The 18,302-nt window shown below is 37.6% G+C and overlaps 1 protein-coding gene across 1 annotated transcript; it reads left to right on the top strand.

Moving 5' to 3' along the window:
- Positions 1-12,014: 12,014 nt before the first annotated feature.
- Positions 12,015-16,334, top strand: LOC143605077 (serine/threonine-protein phosphatase PP2A-2 catalytic subunit-like). Its single transcript, XM_077081328.1, has 6 exons — positions 12,015-12,272; positions 14,238-14,352; positions 14,471-14,579; positions 14,680-14,757; positions 14,847-15,038; positions 15,903-16,334. The coding sequence occupies exons 1-6, from the start codon at positions 12,020-12,022 to the stop codon at positions 16,074-16,076; spliced, it is 921 nt and encodes a 306-aa protein (XP_076937443.1). The 5' UTR covers positions 12,015-12,019; the 3' UTR covers positions 16,077-16,334.
- The last annotated feature ends 1,968 nt before the right edge of the window (positions 16,335-18,302 follow it).

Below are 18,302 nucleotides of genomic sequence, written 5' to 3' on the forward strand. Positions count from 1 at the left end.
TGGAGGAAATTTTGATTTGGTTGTTAAACCAACGTGTGTTTTGAATGGAAGATTTATAATGAATTAAATTAAATTTAATTAACAAATAATTACAATTTGCCATGTGGCATTTTAAAGAATTCTGGTTAATTAGAAAAAGTCTTGTTGATTTGAAACCCATTCATTTATTAGTAAGAGAGATGGGACATTTCAAGATCAGCATTCCAAACAACAACAAAATTCCAAAAAGCTTGACAATAACAAACAAAATAAAAACTAATGTCAAATAAACACAATTCTAATGTGTATACACAAAAGAAAAGACAAGAAAGAGAGATACAGTACCCCAACAGCAATGTTACGTCTCATATCGTTTGTCCCGCATCATTTTGTGCAAACGTCTCGATCTCCATAGCATTTTGTGCTTCTCATGTTTCACATCCATTCTTCTTGAATGTGCTGCTAATCAAATAATTAATAATAATCAAACTCTTTTAAGAAGTTGAGAATTGTAAAATATCGTGGTTGATTGAAGGCATATAAAGCTTATGAAGTAAAATGATCATATACTTCTGAAATGTTCCTAAAAAAATGTCAACTATCTCTATAATCAGTAGAAATTATTGGTTATTAACAGTTAATGTACATAATAAGTTATTAACAATCAATGTACAGAAAAATAATTTATTACAAAACTGATCACAAATCAATCAATCATAGCATAATTATCGGCCAAAAAATAATACTTACTAAATGCATAAGATAAATATTAGCCACGAATTAACACCTAGTAAACGCATATAAGCAATCATTCACTAAATAACTTGTTACCGCTATCAGTTACAAGATTATTAACGATTCGGTTATCCCAATTGGAATAGAGTTTTGGGGTATTAAATTATTAGGGTTTGCATTGTATAACGATTTCAAGAATAGGAAATTAGGGTTGGCAAAACAATATAATCATACCAGGGTTTGGAAACATACCGATTTGAAGATCCGGATTTGGTGTGCAAACAAAATAAGAATGGCGATTTGAACCTTCAATAGGTTTTTGGAGATCCAGATTTGTTAAAGCGTCTAATGTAATCCACGATTTGAAATCCAAGAGTCTGGTGAAGAGATGTGATAACTGATAAGGCTAGATAAGGAATGGTTTAAATCTTAATTAAATTTTAATTTTAAATTAATAAATTAAATTAGAAATTATAGGTTAATTCATGAGAGTGCCACTTGGCAAACTATTAGGCCAACTAAGGGGTTTGTGGTTTAACCAACATTTTTGTTTATTATAATAGTAGATTCGAAAATCATCTGATTTTGGAATTTTAGAATGATGAACCCTATAAATATTTTAACTTGTGTGATTGAACAAATTGATGATATATGGTTGGACGGGTTGCTCATATCTACCTATGGAATTATATATATACTAAATGAAAAAAAACCATTGTATCACAATTTCTTACTGTTTAAAAGTTTTAATAAGGTGTTAGTTATTATTGTACACACGTGTTGGTATCCATAGAACCATCATTCCACTACCATTTATCTCCATTGCCACAGTCATGCCTTTGATGATACAACAAAGATCCGGTAATCCTTCACAATAAGCAACAACACCACCGCATGTAAAACGACTCCTTCTTATTCATAGTCACTGGCCGCTGTTGTCTCAGCCGCTATTTGACATGATTGACTTTCCGCCAACGTCAATTACCTTACCTCCTAATCCGTCTCTTTCTTCTTTCCCTTGATTTTAATTTTATCTCAAATTCCCCTTGGCTAGTGTTTAGTTACTGATTTTCCATAGGCTTGATTGTATCCAAATTATAATTGATTTTTAGTTTCGGTTTTATGGCCCCGATTGCAGGCCTGCTTATGAAACACTTTTTTCTTTCCTAGGGAAATTAACTACCGCGTCCACAAAGTTAGGGCTTCTACACCAAACCATCTTACTATCTTCATAGTCACTCACCGCCATTGTATCAGCCGCTATTCCCCTACTTATGAAACACTTGAAAATTAATAATTTGCTTTCTTAAAGAAATTAACTACCGCATCCACAAAGTTACACCAAACCATCTGTACTGTGTTAATATTGCATATGTTATGAGCAGCTTTCAATTTTCATTTTCCTGTATAGCAAATTTTGGCGTACATGTCAAAGATTGATGGAAAGTTCAAATTTAGCCCCATCTGATTAAAACTGGTTCATCTTAGTATGAGAACAAAAAATTGCATACACATATGTGATCTATCTCTGAGCTGATGGTTTTATACCAGCCTTTATATCAATCATGTGAAGAAGAGTCATGGAAAGGTAAATGATGGTGGACATACCTGCAACTGACAATTTTCATAGAACGTCAACTTTCTTGTATTCAGGCTATCGCACCCACCAAATTTAGAGAGCCCCGGTGCCCCACTCTTGTAAGACTATGTTGTTTTAACCGGGCTTACGTTGACTTTAAAGTTTGGCTTGGACGTTCCAAGAGATGGTTTTGGGCCTGTGTAGGCTATGCAGCTGCACATGACCCATAGACTGAAAGGGCCCAAAATCTTTTAAGCTGAAAATATGCATCAGCCCATTAAAAATATATTAGCTCAAATCTAAAGTAGTGAAATGACCCAAATAATATAAAACATATAATTTTGCTACAATGGGGCCCATTTTTATAACTCGTGCAATGCCCACGAAAGCGATCGAGCTCTCCGGACGGTCTGGCGTTCATCCGGGAAATCATACCGCAGACTGCCACTTGACAGTCGTTGTGCAACCAAGAGCAGAATCTCTAGCGTAACACACAGTGGACGAAAACCCAGGTGGGCTCAGGGTTCGAATTGACAACCTTTACACAAGGTATAGCTCAAATCTTTCATCGCCAATATCCACCCAAGAGTGACACAAGTGAGATTCGAATTTGAGCCTGCACTTGGTAACCCAAACTTCCTACCATTAGGCCACAAGTGGAGGATTACCTACAATTGAACTTGATAACTCTAGACGTTAAAATTATTTTTGTTAATATAATTTATTTTAGAAAAAAATCAATCTATACTTTATCATAAAAATTACTTTGCGTGCCCGTTGGTGTGTTTGGTGTTGATTGTTTAAAAAGTTCACAATTCGAAAAAAAATCATAAAAAGCTTTAAGTTTAGTCAATTGACACCCACATCAAACCTCGTATTTTTAAATAAATTTATTATAATATTTATCATTCCTAAAAATTTATGCTTTAAATATTATTATTTTAATATTTACTTCCGTTTTCTTTTACAATTACTTAAAATTTATAATTATCACTTACTTTATAAAAAAACATAATTAATTTTATTGTTTTTGTATGTTCATCAAATTTTGCTATATGTAAAATAAACATAATATTGTTTCGTATTTCTCATACCAGCTCAAACTGACCGGGGATAACACTCAAAGATATTAAGAGGCTGAATGATGTGGAAATGGATTTGTTACGTCCCCATTAACGGTAACAGAGATAAAAGCGGTGGTATGGGATTGCGACGGGGATTAGGCCCTGGTCCGAATGGATTTAATTTTAAGTATCTAAAACGGTTTCGGAACTGCTTGGAAGGTGATTTCGTGAAGTTGTTTGTTGAATATTTTGAAGCTAATACGCTTAGTTTTGGTTGTACGGCCTCGTTTATTGCTTTAATACCTAGGGTTAAGGATCCCAGTAGTCTTAGTGAGTTTTTCCCAATTAGTTTAATTGGAAGCTTAAACAAGTTAATTTCAAAAGTTTTTGTTCAAAGACTAAAATAGGTGATAGGGGGTTAATATTGGAGGAGCAATCAGATTTCACTACAAACCGGAGCATTCTAGATGGCCCTTTGATTCTCAATGAAGCTTTTGTGTGGCTGAAAAAATTGAAAAACCAAGAAATGTTTTTAAAGGTGGATATCGAAAAAGCTTATGATTCGTTAAACTAGGGTTTTTTGGATTCAATTTTGGGGCAAATGAACTTTCCAGATAGATGGCAGAGATGGGTGTTAGTGATTCTTTCGGTGAGCCGGGCCTTGGTTTTAGTAATCGGTTCACCTACTCGGGAATTCCAGTGTTCTCGAGGCTTGAGACCACTGTCACCTTTTCTATTTGTTATCGTGGTGGAAGCTCTTACAAGCTTGATAAAGAGGGCGCTTGAAAATGGTTTGTTTCGAGGGATGAAATTCGGGTCTGAGGGACCGGTTTTATCCAATTTGTTATATGCAGATGACACAATATTTATAGGAGAATAACGCCTTAAACTTGAATAGAATTTTGAGATGTTTTTTTTTTTCTGGTGTCAGGCCCAAAAATAATTTTGGCTAAATGTCGTTCATTTGGTACCGAAGTTAGTGGAGTAGAGAAAGCTCAGATGCTGGTAGTTTTGAAGCGTAGAGTGGGCGAATTACCATTTATCCATCTCGGGTTGCAAGTTGGTAGAAATATGAATGGAATTAAGGCGTGGGACCCGATGGTAGATGTTTTTTGGAAGCGGTATCACTATGGAAGGCGAAACAACTCTCATTTGGTGCTCAAATCACGGTAATTAAGTTGGTTCTTGACTCTCTTCCAACATATAACTTTTCTTTGTTCAAGGCTCCCAAAGGAGTGTTGGAGAAACTTGAAATATTGAGACGAGTGTTTTTTTTTGGGAGGTTCGGAAGAGAAAGTAAATATTAATTGAGTTGCATGGGATAAAGTGGGGGCCCCGACTGAGTTTGGTGGGATTGGATTTGGTCGGTTGCGGGATGCGAATATTTCGTTACTCGCTAAATGGTGATGGTGGTTTAAAAGTGAGAAGGGTAGTTTATGGTGGAAGGTGGTATGGCCTATCCACCACTCATCAAGATCATGGCCTGCCATCCCATCCAAAATGTCTAGTCCATTCCCTTGGAATCATATTGCAAAGATTGATTCAAGTTTATTAGATGTGGGGGTTGATTTGGGTAATGGCTTCCAGAATGTGGTTAATGATGGTACAAGAACTTGGTTCTGATTGGAGTTATGGTTAGGTCCCGCTCCATTGTGTGTGAGGTTTCCTAAGTTGTTTTATATTAAAAAGTAAAAAATGTGTGCAGTAGCCACCCGTTTGTTCATGATAGATGGTTGGGTCTGCGGGAAGTGGTATTGGACTAGAGAGTCGATGGGTAGTGATGAGTTAGAGGAGTTTCGAGGTCTGCTTCGTTTATTTCAAGATGTTCGGATTCGTATAGGCCCGATAAAGTGGTTTGGGGGCGAGATGGCTTGGATGGTTTCTCGGTTCGAAACATTAAGGATTTGGTTTTTGCAAATACTTACACTGCCCTAGGAATGAGCAAATTCAGTACCAATTTGGTATCGTCGGTACCAAATCGATACCAAAATTGTGAGTTTCGGGATCGGTACGGTACCGGTACGGTACCGTACCTGTAAGGCCCCGAACCCAGTAGCCCTACTTTAACATTGGATTTACTCCTAAACACAGTTCTTACAAATCAGAGTTCATTAAAACTTTCGCGGAAACGTAAACCTTAATCATTTAATACAAAACACTCGATCTTTTCTTTAAAACATAACATGCAACATCATAATTAAAACATCATTTCTTCCATCTTTAGAAGCCAGCTGTTCAATCCATGCCATGTGCCCTCCTCATGCTAGCTCATTAAACATATTCACCTGCGTGCATACTAAAAGTCAGCTACGCTGAGTGAGTTCTAGTTAATCAGGCGACATACAATACATTCACATATCATACATACATACATATCCGAAGATACATATCCATACCTAACCAGTTACTTTTCCAACATACATTCATGCATACATACTATTACCTACCTCAGCCTACCGAGAGTATGTTCATAGTCTGCCGTCTATACCTATACTCAAGGTCATGAACACGAAAGGTCCGCAGTCCTTACCTTTGTTCACATTTTATGGTACGTGCAAGGTCCGCAGTCCTTCCCTATACCATCCTACCATAACAAAACGTACAAGGTCCGCAGTCATTCCTTAAATTGCAACCTAGTTCATAGCACGTACGAGGTCCGCATTCCTCCCCTATGCTACCAATACAATTACAACATGTATAAGGTCCGCATATGCTGGATCCCATCTGAAGTACGTATCAGGACCACAGTCCTTAACTACGTTCTCATCTATCATCTATAACATGTATAAGGCCCGCAGTCCTTAACTACACCATCACATGCCAAGTCTATATCCAACAGAAGTTAGGGGGATTTGTCATCCTAACTTACTACGTCAGACGTATAACTCATATACCATTCCTATACCTGCATACACTTACTTTGCATATAAAATAATTACATCGTAGCATAAGAACACTCTAGGCATTCTTCACATCATTCATTTAACAATCACACTCCTGATCGTTACGTGCAATATTCGAAGATCGTTCACGTACCGACAAGAAATCATTCATATCTATCCATTATATCATATATAGCATGTATACATCATTCATACATCATATATAGCAATCATATATTTAAACTACAACCTGGCGGTACATGCAATATCCGAAGATCGTTCACGCATAGTCAAGCATTCATTCATACATGCATCATACAAGGCATACACTTACCACTTAAGGTAAGTGTATTAACTATCACATCGAGTATGCACACAGCCCCGAAAACATAACAAGGAATGGGGCTAGAAACTCACCTGAACTCGGTTACGTTCACCGTTAACAGTTACTCCTTCCTTTAGCTGTGCACAACTAACTGTATAACAATTACGCGTATTAATTTCTATCACTATCCATATCGTATTTCTAGTTTAATTATAATCTTCAACGAACGGGGTCCGGGGGCAGCGCCCCTGGTAGTGGGGTTGGGTCCAAGGGGCAGAGCCCCTGGCTAGGGTCGAGCTGTCTTAATGAATTAACCATTTTTCATTAGGATATTAAATTATTATCTAATTCACCATCCCATTTTTCACATTTTTCAAGGTCCGAGAGGCAGAGCCCCTGGCTGGGGTCGAGCTGTCTTAACTGTTTTAACACATTTTTCATTATGATATTAAATTATTATCTAATTCACCATCCCATTCGCTATAACGAATTAAGCCTAATTCGTTATCAGAACACAGCCTAATTCGTTATTCGCACATGATCTGATTCGTTATCCTGCTTCGTTGTCCTGATTCGTTATTTACTAACCTGATTCGTTATCTTAACGTAACGAACTGGATGAGTAACGAATCACTTGAGTCGTCATCTTAACATAGAGAACTGGCTTTCCATAACGAACGATCATCACAAACTGCTTAAAGAATTGAAGCTAGTTCGTTACTCTTCCTTAGCGAATCAACATAACGAATTACCGTTAATTCGTTAATTCCCCGCTAACGAATTAGGGTTAGGTCAGAGACATTCTCTGACATTTGTTACCTCGTATTCAGAAGTCCGGCGCCGTCATCACCGGAAAACCGGGATCTCGCTGAAAAAGCGAGATCTCGCTTGTTTCACCACCGTTTTCACCATTTTTCGTCCCGTTTGATCCAGATCTGAGCTAGGGTGATCCCTAAGCTCATCTTTCGATCGGTTTATACCCGATTCCATCCGGATCTCGTGACTTTAATGGTTTAAGGTGTCGGCTCGACGTTTCGCGGCTAGATTTAACGGGTTTGGATCTCTACAATATCATACTATCATTACCCAGGGTCGGGATCAGCTCTTCTTCTATTTCAGATAGAGAGAGAAAGTAGGATGAGAGAGAGCTAAGTGTGTGTTTTGGGTGGTGTATGGAATGGGTGGTAAATGAATGGATTAAGGCAATTAAAGTATTTATATTATGGGTCATGGGTTTAAGCCCATGGTCTTTCCTTTAATAACCCAAATCCATCACCCATATTACTTAACCCAACACAAGCCCATCTCATAACATCAAATATTATTATATTAACAGAACTAAAATTTGGGATGTTATAGTACCGATATTTTCTGAATTTTTACCTTCGGTACGGGTACTATCCCGGTACCGTACCAGTGCCGAGCTCGTCCCTACACTGCCCCTACTTTTGTGTTTGAGTGGAACCGATTGATTCTCAAAAAGGTTGGATTTATGGCGTGGCGAGCGGCTCTAGCTCGGTAACCAACTTTTGATGCCTTGGAAAAAAGGGATATTCCAATCAATTTAAAATTGTGTCCATTTTGTGGCGATATTGAGGAATCAGTGGAGCATATTTTTATCTTGTGTGGCCTAGCACAATCTTTGTGGAGCGTGATTTTCCAATGGTGTAAGGTGCCCCCTTTTTTTCTTGTTTAGTTTTCAAGAGTTGTTTGGGGTTCATGAATTTTTGTCGTTGTCAAGAGGCAAGGTAAAAGTATTTCAAGCGATTTGTCTTAACATGGTGCTTGTAGAAAAAAAGGAATGCTCTTGTTTATTAGGGGGGTGCCAATAACCATCTCTGGTCTAGTTGAGGAAAAAAGGTTATGGAATTTCTTTAGTTTATAAATAGGGGGAAGATGAGATGCCTCACTTGGGAAAATTGGTGTCGCTTTAATGTTTAATTGTTTGTTTTGGGATAGTTGAGGTCTTACTTGTGTTGGTGTTGGTGTATGTTTATTCCTAGCGTCTTGCTAGCTTAATATATTTTCTTTTGTTGGTCGTTCAAAAAAAGGGTACCCATAATAATTCAATTGAATATATATGTATTATTTGAACAATATATATAAATCGGGTATTTAACTTTCATTGCTAGCATTCTAAACGGTCAGGGTTTTGAAGTTCTAATTAAATCAAATGCAAATAGGCGTGCTTTATAGTTTAAGTTCTCTTATGATGGATTCAAATAATAAAGTTACCGCTCTAAAGTAAAACATTAGCTATTCATAACTTTTCTAAGAAAGTATATTGATAAAAAAAAATTAAAAGTATCATCTTGCTTTTCAGATTATTTAGTTTGTCTTAAAATCTCAAAACCCTTTAGAAAATAGAAGTGCATTTAAAATTGTCGTAAAGCTATTGTACAACGACTATGCATTAACATTGCTCAATAGGTTAACTATTTACTATGTATCGATTATTTATCATATAATTGTATTTTCATGAGTCACATGTATAATACATAGGCAGTGCTGTAGGAATCGCTAGACGCTAGTCGGACGGTGGGGTATGGACGATTACCAAAATTTTCAAATATATATGTAATTTTTCAAATACACGCATATATACCAAATTTTATATATAGAATTCAGTTTTGACCGATCATGACCAAATGACGGTAATCAGTGACTAGTTGGTGAGCTACAGACTAACGATTAATTAGGCAGGGGAGGATCTACTTCATAATCAGGGGTACTGATGACTGTCGTTCAAGTCAATCAAAAACCTAATTAAACTACCTAGATAGGATAAGTAAGGTATCGTATCCACCAGGAGTATGTGGTCAAGGTGATTCGTGCACAGATTTAATATTATGAAGTAACTGGTTTTTAGTGCTGATCACACAAGCGAATAAAGTGAATTTATGTAATTACGCAAGTAAGAAAATAAACGAGTTTCAAGCAATTAACAAAGCAAATCACACCCAGGAATTCAAGTAAGCAGCCTACAGTAATCTCATGCAACCTAACAGATAAATTATTAATGATTAACTACAGACTGATCAATCAGACAAAACCTTAGACATCAACAATCACTTTACACGTCACTGGTTATTAAACAGTCTTTGCCAGTTTGACTCAGTTAAGGGCAATCGTATGTTTTATCGTATTCAATCTAATCAAACAGTCATATGATCAATTATCCAGCAACTGGTAACAAATCGTTCTGACTAACGTAAATCTAAACCAATTGAACACACATAAATACCAAACATCAATAATCATATATCAATCATCAATAATTATACAAGAGTGTTCTTAATCACATGAGAAAAACTGTAAAAATTACAAACTATACATCCCGGGTGAGATTCTAGGAGATTAGCCGAGCCTTGACATTGTTAAATCTTCAATATGGATCATGTGTAAGGTCTTGGCACGAGCTATGCTGGTGGAAATCGCCTCCTCAACTGCTGGAAATCGCCTCTCTTTGTAAAAAAATGAGTTAGGGTTGTTTATGATGAAAAGTTTGATTAAAAACCCTAACTCCCGTCTGCACACCCCATCGCGATACGCGATGGGGTCTTCACTGGTCCATCGCGTATCGCGATGGACCAGAAAGTCAACATTATTTTAAATCCCATCGCGATACGCGATGGGTCCTCAAGTAAGTCTATCGCGTATCGCGATGGGTCTTGTTACCAGCAATCTTCATAATAATTCCTCGTTTCGCGTGCTGGACATCCCGGGTCTTCATTCCGTTTACAATAGGTCCAAATTGAGTACTTTAACGCCTGTGACCTGAAATCCAATAATACACGTATGAAATATCGAAGTTCCTAAAATAAACGATTAAAACTGAAGAATAAATGAACTAAAACATATACAAATTAACCAACCATCAGGTACCATCCGCTACCCCTCAACTTTTGGTCGATAGTGTAAATCTTTTTCGTTTTTGGTTGGTTTTCGTATTTCGTTACCCCTGAAAAAATATTACATTATCTCTATTTGTTTAAAGTCCAACCAATTTAAAAGTTCAAATCAAATAAAACCCAAACAAAATGCATAAATAAAATAGAAACCATTACTTTTTTTCCTTTCGTTTGAACGAGAAACATCAAACTAAAACAAGCTCAACAGAATCATTTTGTGATTGAAATTTTTACTATGGTTTTGGTTATGCAAATTCAAGAACTTGGAAATAGATTCAGTGAAGTCTTAACCAATGGTTTAAACCCGGACCGGACCGGGACCCGCTCTACACACCGGTTCGGTTCTTGTATTTAGCCCGTTTTCTAAAAACCCGGCCGGTTTTTGCGGGTTGCGGTTGAACCGGACCCAGTGAACCGCCGGTTGACCCGGCAAATGCCTATTTTTAGTAGAAAAACAATCAGAATATGTAAAATAAAATCAAACCCTAAGGTTCTAGACTTCGCCGCTCATTGCCATGGTTCCCATCTCACTTCGCCACTCGATTCACTAGTATTAAAAGGAAGTGGTTACTATTTGCTGCTGATGCGAAGAACAACAGCTAGATCTTGAGTAGAAAAAAGATGGCGACTGCTACTTGAATAGAGGAAAGAAAGAAGGCTAGAGTGATGGTGTTTTAATTTGTGGCTTATTAGGGCAAATGTTTTATTTATTTTGTGCTCTAAATGGGCAATCTAAAATTTCCTGGATAGGTACTAAAAGAGTTGTGGGTTAGCCACACTAATATTATTATCTAAAAAATTTTAGGTAATCTGCATATTTTTTAGGTTGTTATCATGTAAACTAGTTATTTTCGTATATACATTTAAAATTTATATATGTATATTATTTATGCTGTCCTTCCGGTCAAACACCGGTTCACCCTCCTGGTTCGGTCCGACCTTTGACCCGGTAAGGCGTCCGGGTCGACGTCCGGGCCAGGTCTGAAAACATTGGTCTTAACTAGTTTGTTAGAATATATATATGATTTAAATATACGAGATTCATTTTCCAAGTTTGACATATCTAAGATAGTGGTATTTTCGGAAATGTATTTGAATGATTTTAGTAATGTAGAAGATGGTGTATATCGGGTGTTCGTACGACCTTTTATCATACTTTAAAGGAAGATAAATTTGTAGAATTTGGTGGAATGTGTGACCTTACACATGTAAGGGTGGAAACAGGAAAGCACATCACTTTTCCTTTGGTTTGTCGAATACTGAAGCTAGCGTAGGCTTTGCCGATTGCAATATCAATCGTTGAACTACGTTTTTGTTTTGATTACATTGTAGGAAATATGATAAAAGAAAGTCAAACATGACCCTTTAGATTTATAATAAGGAATTAATCGATGTCTTTCAAATCTAAATCTAAATCTAAATCTAATTCTAATTCTAAAATTCTAAATCTATATGGTACCACAAAATAATCCTCCTCCCTTGTTATCGAAATCTTCAATTTTTATTATCTGTTTGTTTTCGGATCTGTGTGAATTTGAAAGAAAATGCCATCGCACGCGGATTTAGATCGGTTAATAGAGCAGTTGATGGATTGCAAACCCTTGACCGAATCCGAGGTCAAATCTCTCTGCGATCAAGCCAGGGCTATTCTTGTCGAGGAATGGAATGTGCAGCCGGTTAAATGTCCCGTTACGGTTTGCGGTGACATTCACGGCCAGTTTTATGACCTCATTGAGCTCTTTCGCATCGGTGGGAACCCGCCCGACACCAATTATCTCTTCATGGGCGATTACGTTGGTGAGAATTATTATTATTATTTTATATTTAACTACATTTAGGCCTACATGACCTATTTGGGATTAATCCGATTGGAAAACACACACACCAAATTTTTATGTATAAAGTTTTCCGTTTTGACCGATTTTGACCAAATAACAATTAATCCGATACTAGTCGGTGGGGGTGCTGACTAGTGATTATTGGGGATTAATCGGCGCCTAGTCAGGATTTTTATTTTTACAGGTAGAAGTTTGCTTCATTTGGCCCATTGATAGATGCGACTACTCTGTGGTTTGTGCGTATGAAGTGGCACTTGTGCCGCCGTTTGGATCTAGGGGTGGTGTATGTATAGCATCTTCCTTGACTTTAGGACATTCAATGAAATAATAAATAGAGGATTTTTTTTTTGTTACATTAAAATTCTGGTGTTTGGAATATGTTTGCGTACTGTTAATCAGTACGTCAGTGATTTTATTGTTTGACGTAGACACGGTTGAATCGAATTGAATTCTGTCGGTCGTGAGAGACAAAGTTGGTTTTTTTGGATTGCTTGTTTAGCATTAGGATGATTACTATATTTGTCACTAGACAGTTGTGGCTTATTCAACTTTGTTGCTTGCGTATGTCAATCTTCTTGTTGTGCGAGTGTGTATAATAGAAGACGATTTGTGTGCGATCATGTGAGGTTACTTGCTTAAAGATTATTTGGAGCGCACAATTTAAGTATATTTCAGGCTGTTAGAATTTAGAATTCGATGCAGAGTTTTAGTGTTGGCCGTCATATGGAATTCTAGAAACACATAGATGTCATGATGTGATGCGATTATATATGTTGGTTAGATCGTTGTCAGCATGAATGATAAAGCAGTATATTTGTGCATTAATGTATTACTATCTTTGTTGATGTGAAATAACTGGAATTGATTAATTAGGTAGTTGTTTAGGATAATATTGATGCTGAATATGAGAAAGTGAGTTTTCTGCAATTAGGTAGTTGTTTAGTAGTTGTTTAGTTGTTCAGTCCGGAATATGCAGAAGTTCGCCAGAATCTTGTTTGAAAGTTGTTGGAAAACAATATTTTGGCCAGAATCTTGCAAAAAGAGCCTTTTTGCTTGCGAAAGGTGTTTTTGGTGCGCTTTGTCTAGGCGTCTAGACGCTATGTTGTCAAAAGCCCTTTGGGCGCACGCCTAGGCCCTTAGGCGAGGCTATGAGCAGTAAAGTGCCTTGCTATTCAGGCCCTACAGGAACCTTAGGGTGAGATTTTGGCCAAATCTTGAAAGTTTCGGCAAAGTTCTGCAAGCTCTGGGCAAACTAGTCTAAAATATCAAAAATCCAAAAAGGAACAGTGACCAGCCTAAAGTTGGCTTAACAAGCAAAAAATGTGTCTATAAAACCCTTAAAAAATGGTATTTTATGCTATGCGCCTTTTTTTATCTCGGGCCTCCGCTTTTTAAGCGCCTTGAACCTAGGTCCAAGACTCACCTTTGCTTTTAGCTTTATTTACAACTAGAACTCCAAGCGTCTTTCTCTTTGTTTTACATATCAACCTTCTTATGAAGTGCATTTTTTAATTATTCTTCTTTTGGTTGTTTTTACATATCAACCTCTTACAAACCCTTGATTTTGACCCATTAGTACATGAGGCCACCACCTCATCCCTGAGGCGTTTTCTAGTTCGCCTCACGCCTTTTAAAACCAAGGTCTACATAACATTAAATATATATTTCAATATATAAGTCTAAGAAGGTGATATGTTGCATCATGTAGCCAAATAGGTTACAACTAGGTCAAACGGAGATGGTAAAATAATTATATATATTGTGGTTGTGCAACATTGCTTCTACTAATGATAGTACTATGACTTTGCGGTAGATGGTCTTGAGAGTGTAGTTATCTTTCATAATTATAATCAATTCAGTGGGAGCTATATATTCTTTTTTAATTAAAATTAATATTTTGATTTTAATCAAATTGTTATCACAGATCGTGGGTATTACTCCGTGGAGACCGTCACACTTTTAGTGGCTCTAAAAGTTCGTTATAGAGATAGAATTACAATTCTTCGTGGGAATCATGAAAGCAGACAGATCACTCAAGTGTAAGACTTTTCCTATCTTATCTTAAAAATTGAGAAATGCGTACACTCACGTACATATATGTCAACATTTCTTGAAGAGCTCTTTAGCTTTACTCATATTACTTTTTGGTCAACTCAGATATGGATTTTATGATGAATGTTTGAGAAAGTATGGAAATGCTAACGTTTGGCAGCATTTTACCGATCTTTTTGATTACCTACCTCTTACAGCACTTATTGAAAGCCAGGTTACACTTTTACAAATTTCATGTTCATTATTTTATAATTTCATTCATCTTATGATAATAAAACAGTTTCTTTCTTTCGTTTTTTTTTAATATTTTATAGATCTTTTGCTTACATGGAGGACTTTCACCGTCACTGGATACACTAGACAATATCCGAGCATTGGACCGCATTCAAGAGGTACTTTGTAGTCTGTACTGCCTTTGTTCTTGAACGTGTGATTTGAATTTTTGTAGTTTACTGATGCATTTTTGGTGAGTTCAATGTAGGTCCCACATGAAGGACCAATGTGTGACCTGTTGTGGTCCGACCCTGATGACAGATGCGGGTGGGGAATATCTCCACGTGGGGCCGGATACACATTTGGACAAGATATAGCATCTCACTTTAACCATACGAATGGGCTCTCGCTTATATCAAGAGCTCATCAGCTTGTTATGGAGGGTTTTAACTGGTGTCAGGTTAGATTACGGGTTGTAAATGAAGCATACAAGCTCGAACTGAGCATGCCCGTTCGCTTGACATTAATGAACCAAACGATCGAACACGAATAGTTAAACAAACGGGGTTTTTTGTTTGTGTTCGTTCGTTAAGAGATTTAACATGAACGTGTTCGTTTACGTTCGCTCGTTAAAGGTATATTCGAACGGTTCACAAATGAACATACCTAACTTAGGTGATTAAAAGTAAATGCGAACAATGTATCGGGCTTAAAAAGTTATTACTGTAATTGGCCTAAAAGTTTTTAATGAATATATACATGAAAGAACAAATGTAAACTAACGAACATAAATGAACATAAGATTTGTTCATGTTTTTTTCATTTATTTTACATAAACGAACATAATCAAACGTAAAATGAACTATAACTGAACATAGATGAACAAACGTTATTTAGAAATAAATGCAAACAACAATGTGTTGGGCCTAAAAAGTTATTAAACCTCGTAAATTGTAACAGGCCTAAAAATTTAAATATAATATATTAACCAACATAAAGGAACAAACTTAAACAAACATAAACTAACGTAAACGAACAGACAAAACAGATTTAAATGAATGACGCAAACTAACGATCATGAACATAAATGAACAACCAAGCCGTGTTCAGGTTCCTTCATTTATAACGAACCTCTCGCTGAACAAGCATCCAAATCGTTTACAAGCTTAGATTGATCCTTTTTTTTTCCAAAAAATTACATTCGCGGTCTTCACTGATCACTCAGTTGTAAAACGCTTGGTTCTTCTCACTAAGTGGTGTTAAAAACAAAAGTGTGTTAAAACTTTTTTGTGAAATGACCATTTTATCCTTATGGTAATGTCAGGACAAGAACGTGGTGACGGTATTTAGTGCTCCAAACTACTGTTATCGGTGCGGGAACATGGCTGCGATACTTGAAATAGGGGAAAACATGGACCAAAATTTTCTTCAATTTGATCCGGCACCAAGGCAGATTGAACCGGATACTACCCGCAAGACACCGGATTATTTCTTGTAATCAGTTACATGGATGGTCTGGTTGTTTGTTTGTAATCCTTGTAGATGTTTGAAAACAAAGAAGAGTAAGAGTTTTGTTGTGAACATCATTCTTTTGTTTGGGATTTGGAGTTTGAATTGCTGCTGGCTGTTGTTATTGACAAACTAATATGTAGGCAGTAATGTTTCTTTCTGAATTTTCAATTCTTAAGTTAGAAGCAGGTTTTTGGTGGCTTTAACATTTTAAGCAATCATAATAAAGTTCTAGTTTTTGGAGTAATCCTTTGTTTTTTCTAGTCTATTATTTTAGAAGAGAGATAGCTCTAGCCACTTATGTTGAGAACTGTGAGAACATAAAACGCTTATACGTTGTGCATTATGTATTTAATATTATTTAGTGTCGAAGCACGAAATAAATCTGACCTGATCCATGACGATGTTTCCACGGATTTTCGAGATGAACGAACCACGTCTTGATCTTCTTCATCAGCTGCTGGTGACCTGCGATGGCTTTTTGGGGGTGTGGAGGTGACTGCTAAGATATCCTGAGGATTTCATGTTTACAGACACAAAAAAGTGGTGGTGGCTCTTATTGAGCATGACCCATTGATAAAGAGGTGGAGACCTCCTTATATAGAGAGTCTCATGGCCACCATCATGGTACCCTAATGGGCCTAGCCCAGTTAGGGTTACCTCCACAAAACCCCCTCAGCCCAATAACATTGTATTAGTCCATATAATAAAATAAGCCAAACATAATAAATTTAGGATCGTAAAACCGGGTTTAGTACCATACCCCTACAAGCCCCCCCAAGTCCAGCGTTGCTCCTGGGCGCGCAAGCGTCTAGGTGGAGCGCTGGACTTTATGAGGTGTGTTAGGCTATGAGGCGGTTTTTTCCCTGTTCTTTGGCCTTGTCTTTATTGTCTTTGAATTTTGGGAGGTTTTCTTCATGATGGTGACGAGCTGTAAAAATAATGAAGCTTGCGCGTGAGGCGGCTTACGAGCTATAATAATAGAGCCTGCGCGAGTTGCGGCTTACGGGCTATAATAATAATGAAGCTTGCGCGTGAGGCGACTTACGAGCTATGAGAATAATAATGAAGCTTGTGCGAGTTGCGGCTTACGAGCTATAATAATAATAAAGCCTGCGCGTGAGGCGACTTACGGGCTGTAAGAATAATGGAGCTTGCGCGAGTTGCGGCTTACGAGCTATAAGAATAATAAAGCCTGCGCGAGTTGCGGCTTACGAGCTATAAGAATAATAACAGCTTGCGCGCGAGGCGTCTTATGAGCTGTACGAATAATAAAGCTTGCGCGCGAGGCGTCTTACGAGCTATAAGAATAATAACAGCTTGCGCGCGAGGCGTCTTACGAGCTGTATGAATAATAAAGCTTGCGCGCGAGGCGTCTTACGAGCTATAAGAATAATGACAGCTTGCGCGCGAGGCGTCTTATGAGCTGTAATAATAATAACAGCTTGCGTGCGAGGCGTCTTATGAGCTGTATGAATAATAAAGCTTGCGCGCGAGGCGTCTTACGAGCTATAAGAATAATGACAGCTTGCGCGCGAGGCGTCTTATGAGCTGTATGAATAATAAAGCTTGCGCGCGAGGCGTCTTACGAGCTATAAGAATAATAACAGCTTGCGCGCGAGGCGTCTTATGAGCTGTAATAATAATAACAGCTTGCGCGCGAGGCGTCTTATGAGCTGTATGAATAATAAAGCTTGCGCACAGATCTGGAAGCCTCTTTTTAGATCTATGGATCTTTTTGAGCTTTAATAGAACAAGCCTTGAAGTCTTTTTCTGTAAACTTCCAGATCTGGGTTTTTCTTGGGAGAGATCTGACAGCCGAGATGAAGATCGAAGGGTAGTTCGTTGCCGTCCCACGGATGGCGCCAATGTCGAAGCACGAAATGAATCTGACCTGATCCATGACGATGTTTCCACGGATTTTCGAGATGAACGAACCACGTCTTGATCTTCTTCATCAGCTGCTGGTGACCTGCGATGGCTTTTTGGGAGTGTGGAGGTGACTGCTAAGATATCCTGAGGATTTCTTGTTTACAGACACAAAAAAGTGGTGGTGGCTCTTATTGAGCATGACCCCTTGATAAGGAGGTGGAGACCTCCTTATATAGAGAGTCTCATGGCCACCATCATGGTACCCTAATGGGCCTAGCCCAGTTAGGGTTACCTCCACAAAACCCCCTCAGCCCAATAACATTGTATTAGTCCATATAATAAA

This window comes from Bidens hawaiensis, unplaced genomic scaffold (genome assembly GCF_021521415.1).
Source record: "Bidens hawaiensis isolate Kalapana, Puna unplaced genomic scaffold, B.hawaiensis_p1.1 tig00067837_1, whole genome shotgun sequence".
Lineage (NCBI taxonomy): Eukaryota > Viridiplantae > Streptophyta > Magnoliopsida > Asterales > Asteraceae > Bidens > Bidens hawaiensis.

Bases quoted from the DNA above. Each gene is read 5' to 3' on its own strand.
- LOC143605077 (XM_077081328.1), top strand. From the start codon at position 12,020: ATGCCATCGCACGCGGATTTAGATCGGTTAATAGAGCAGTTGATGGAT. The intron at 12,273-14,237 runs GTGAGAATTATT...TTGTTATCACAG, and splicing joins CTTCATGGGCGATTACGTTG to ATCGTGGGTATTACTCCGTG. The intron at 14,580-14,679 runs GTTACACTTTTA...AATATTTTATAG, and splicing joins CAGCACTTATTGAAAGCCAG to ATCTTTTGCTTACATGGAGG.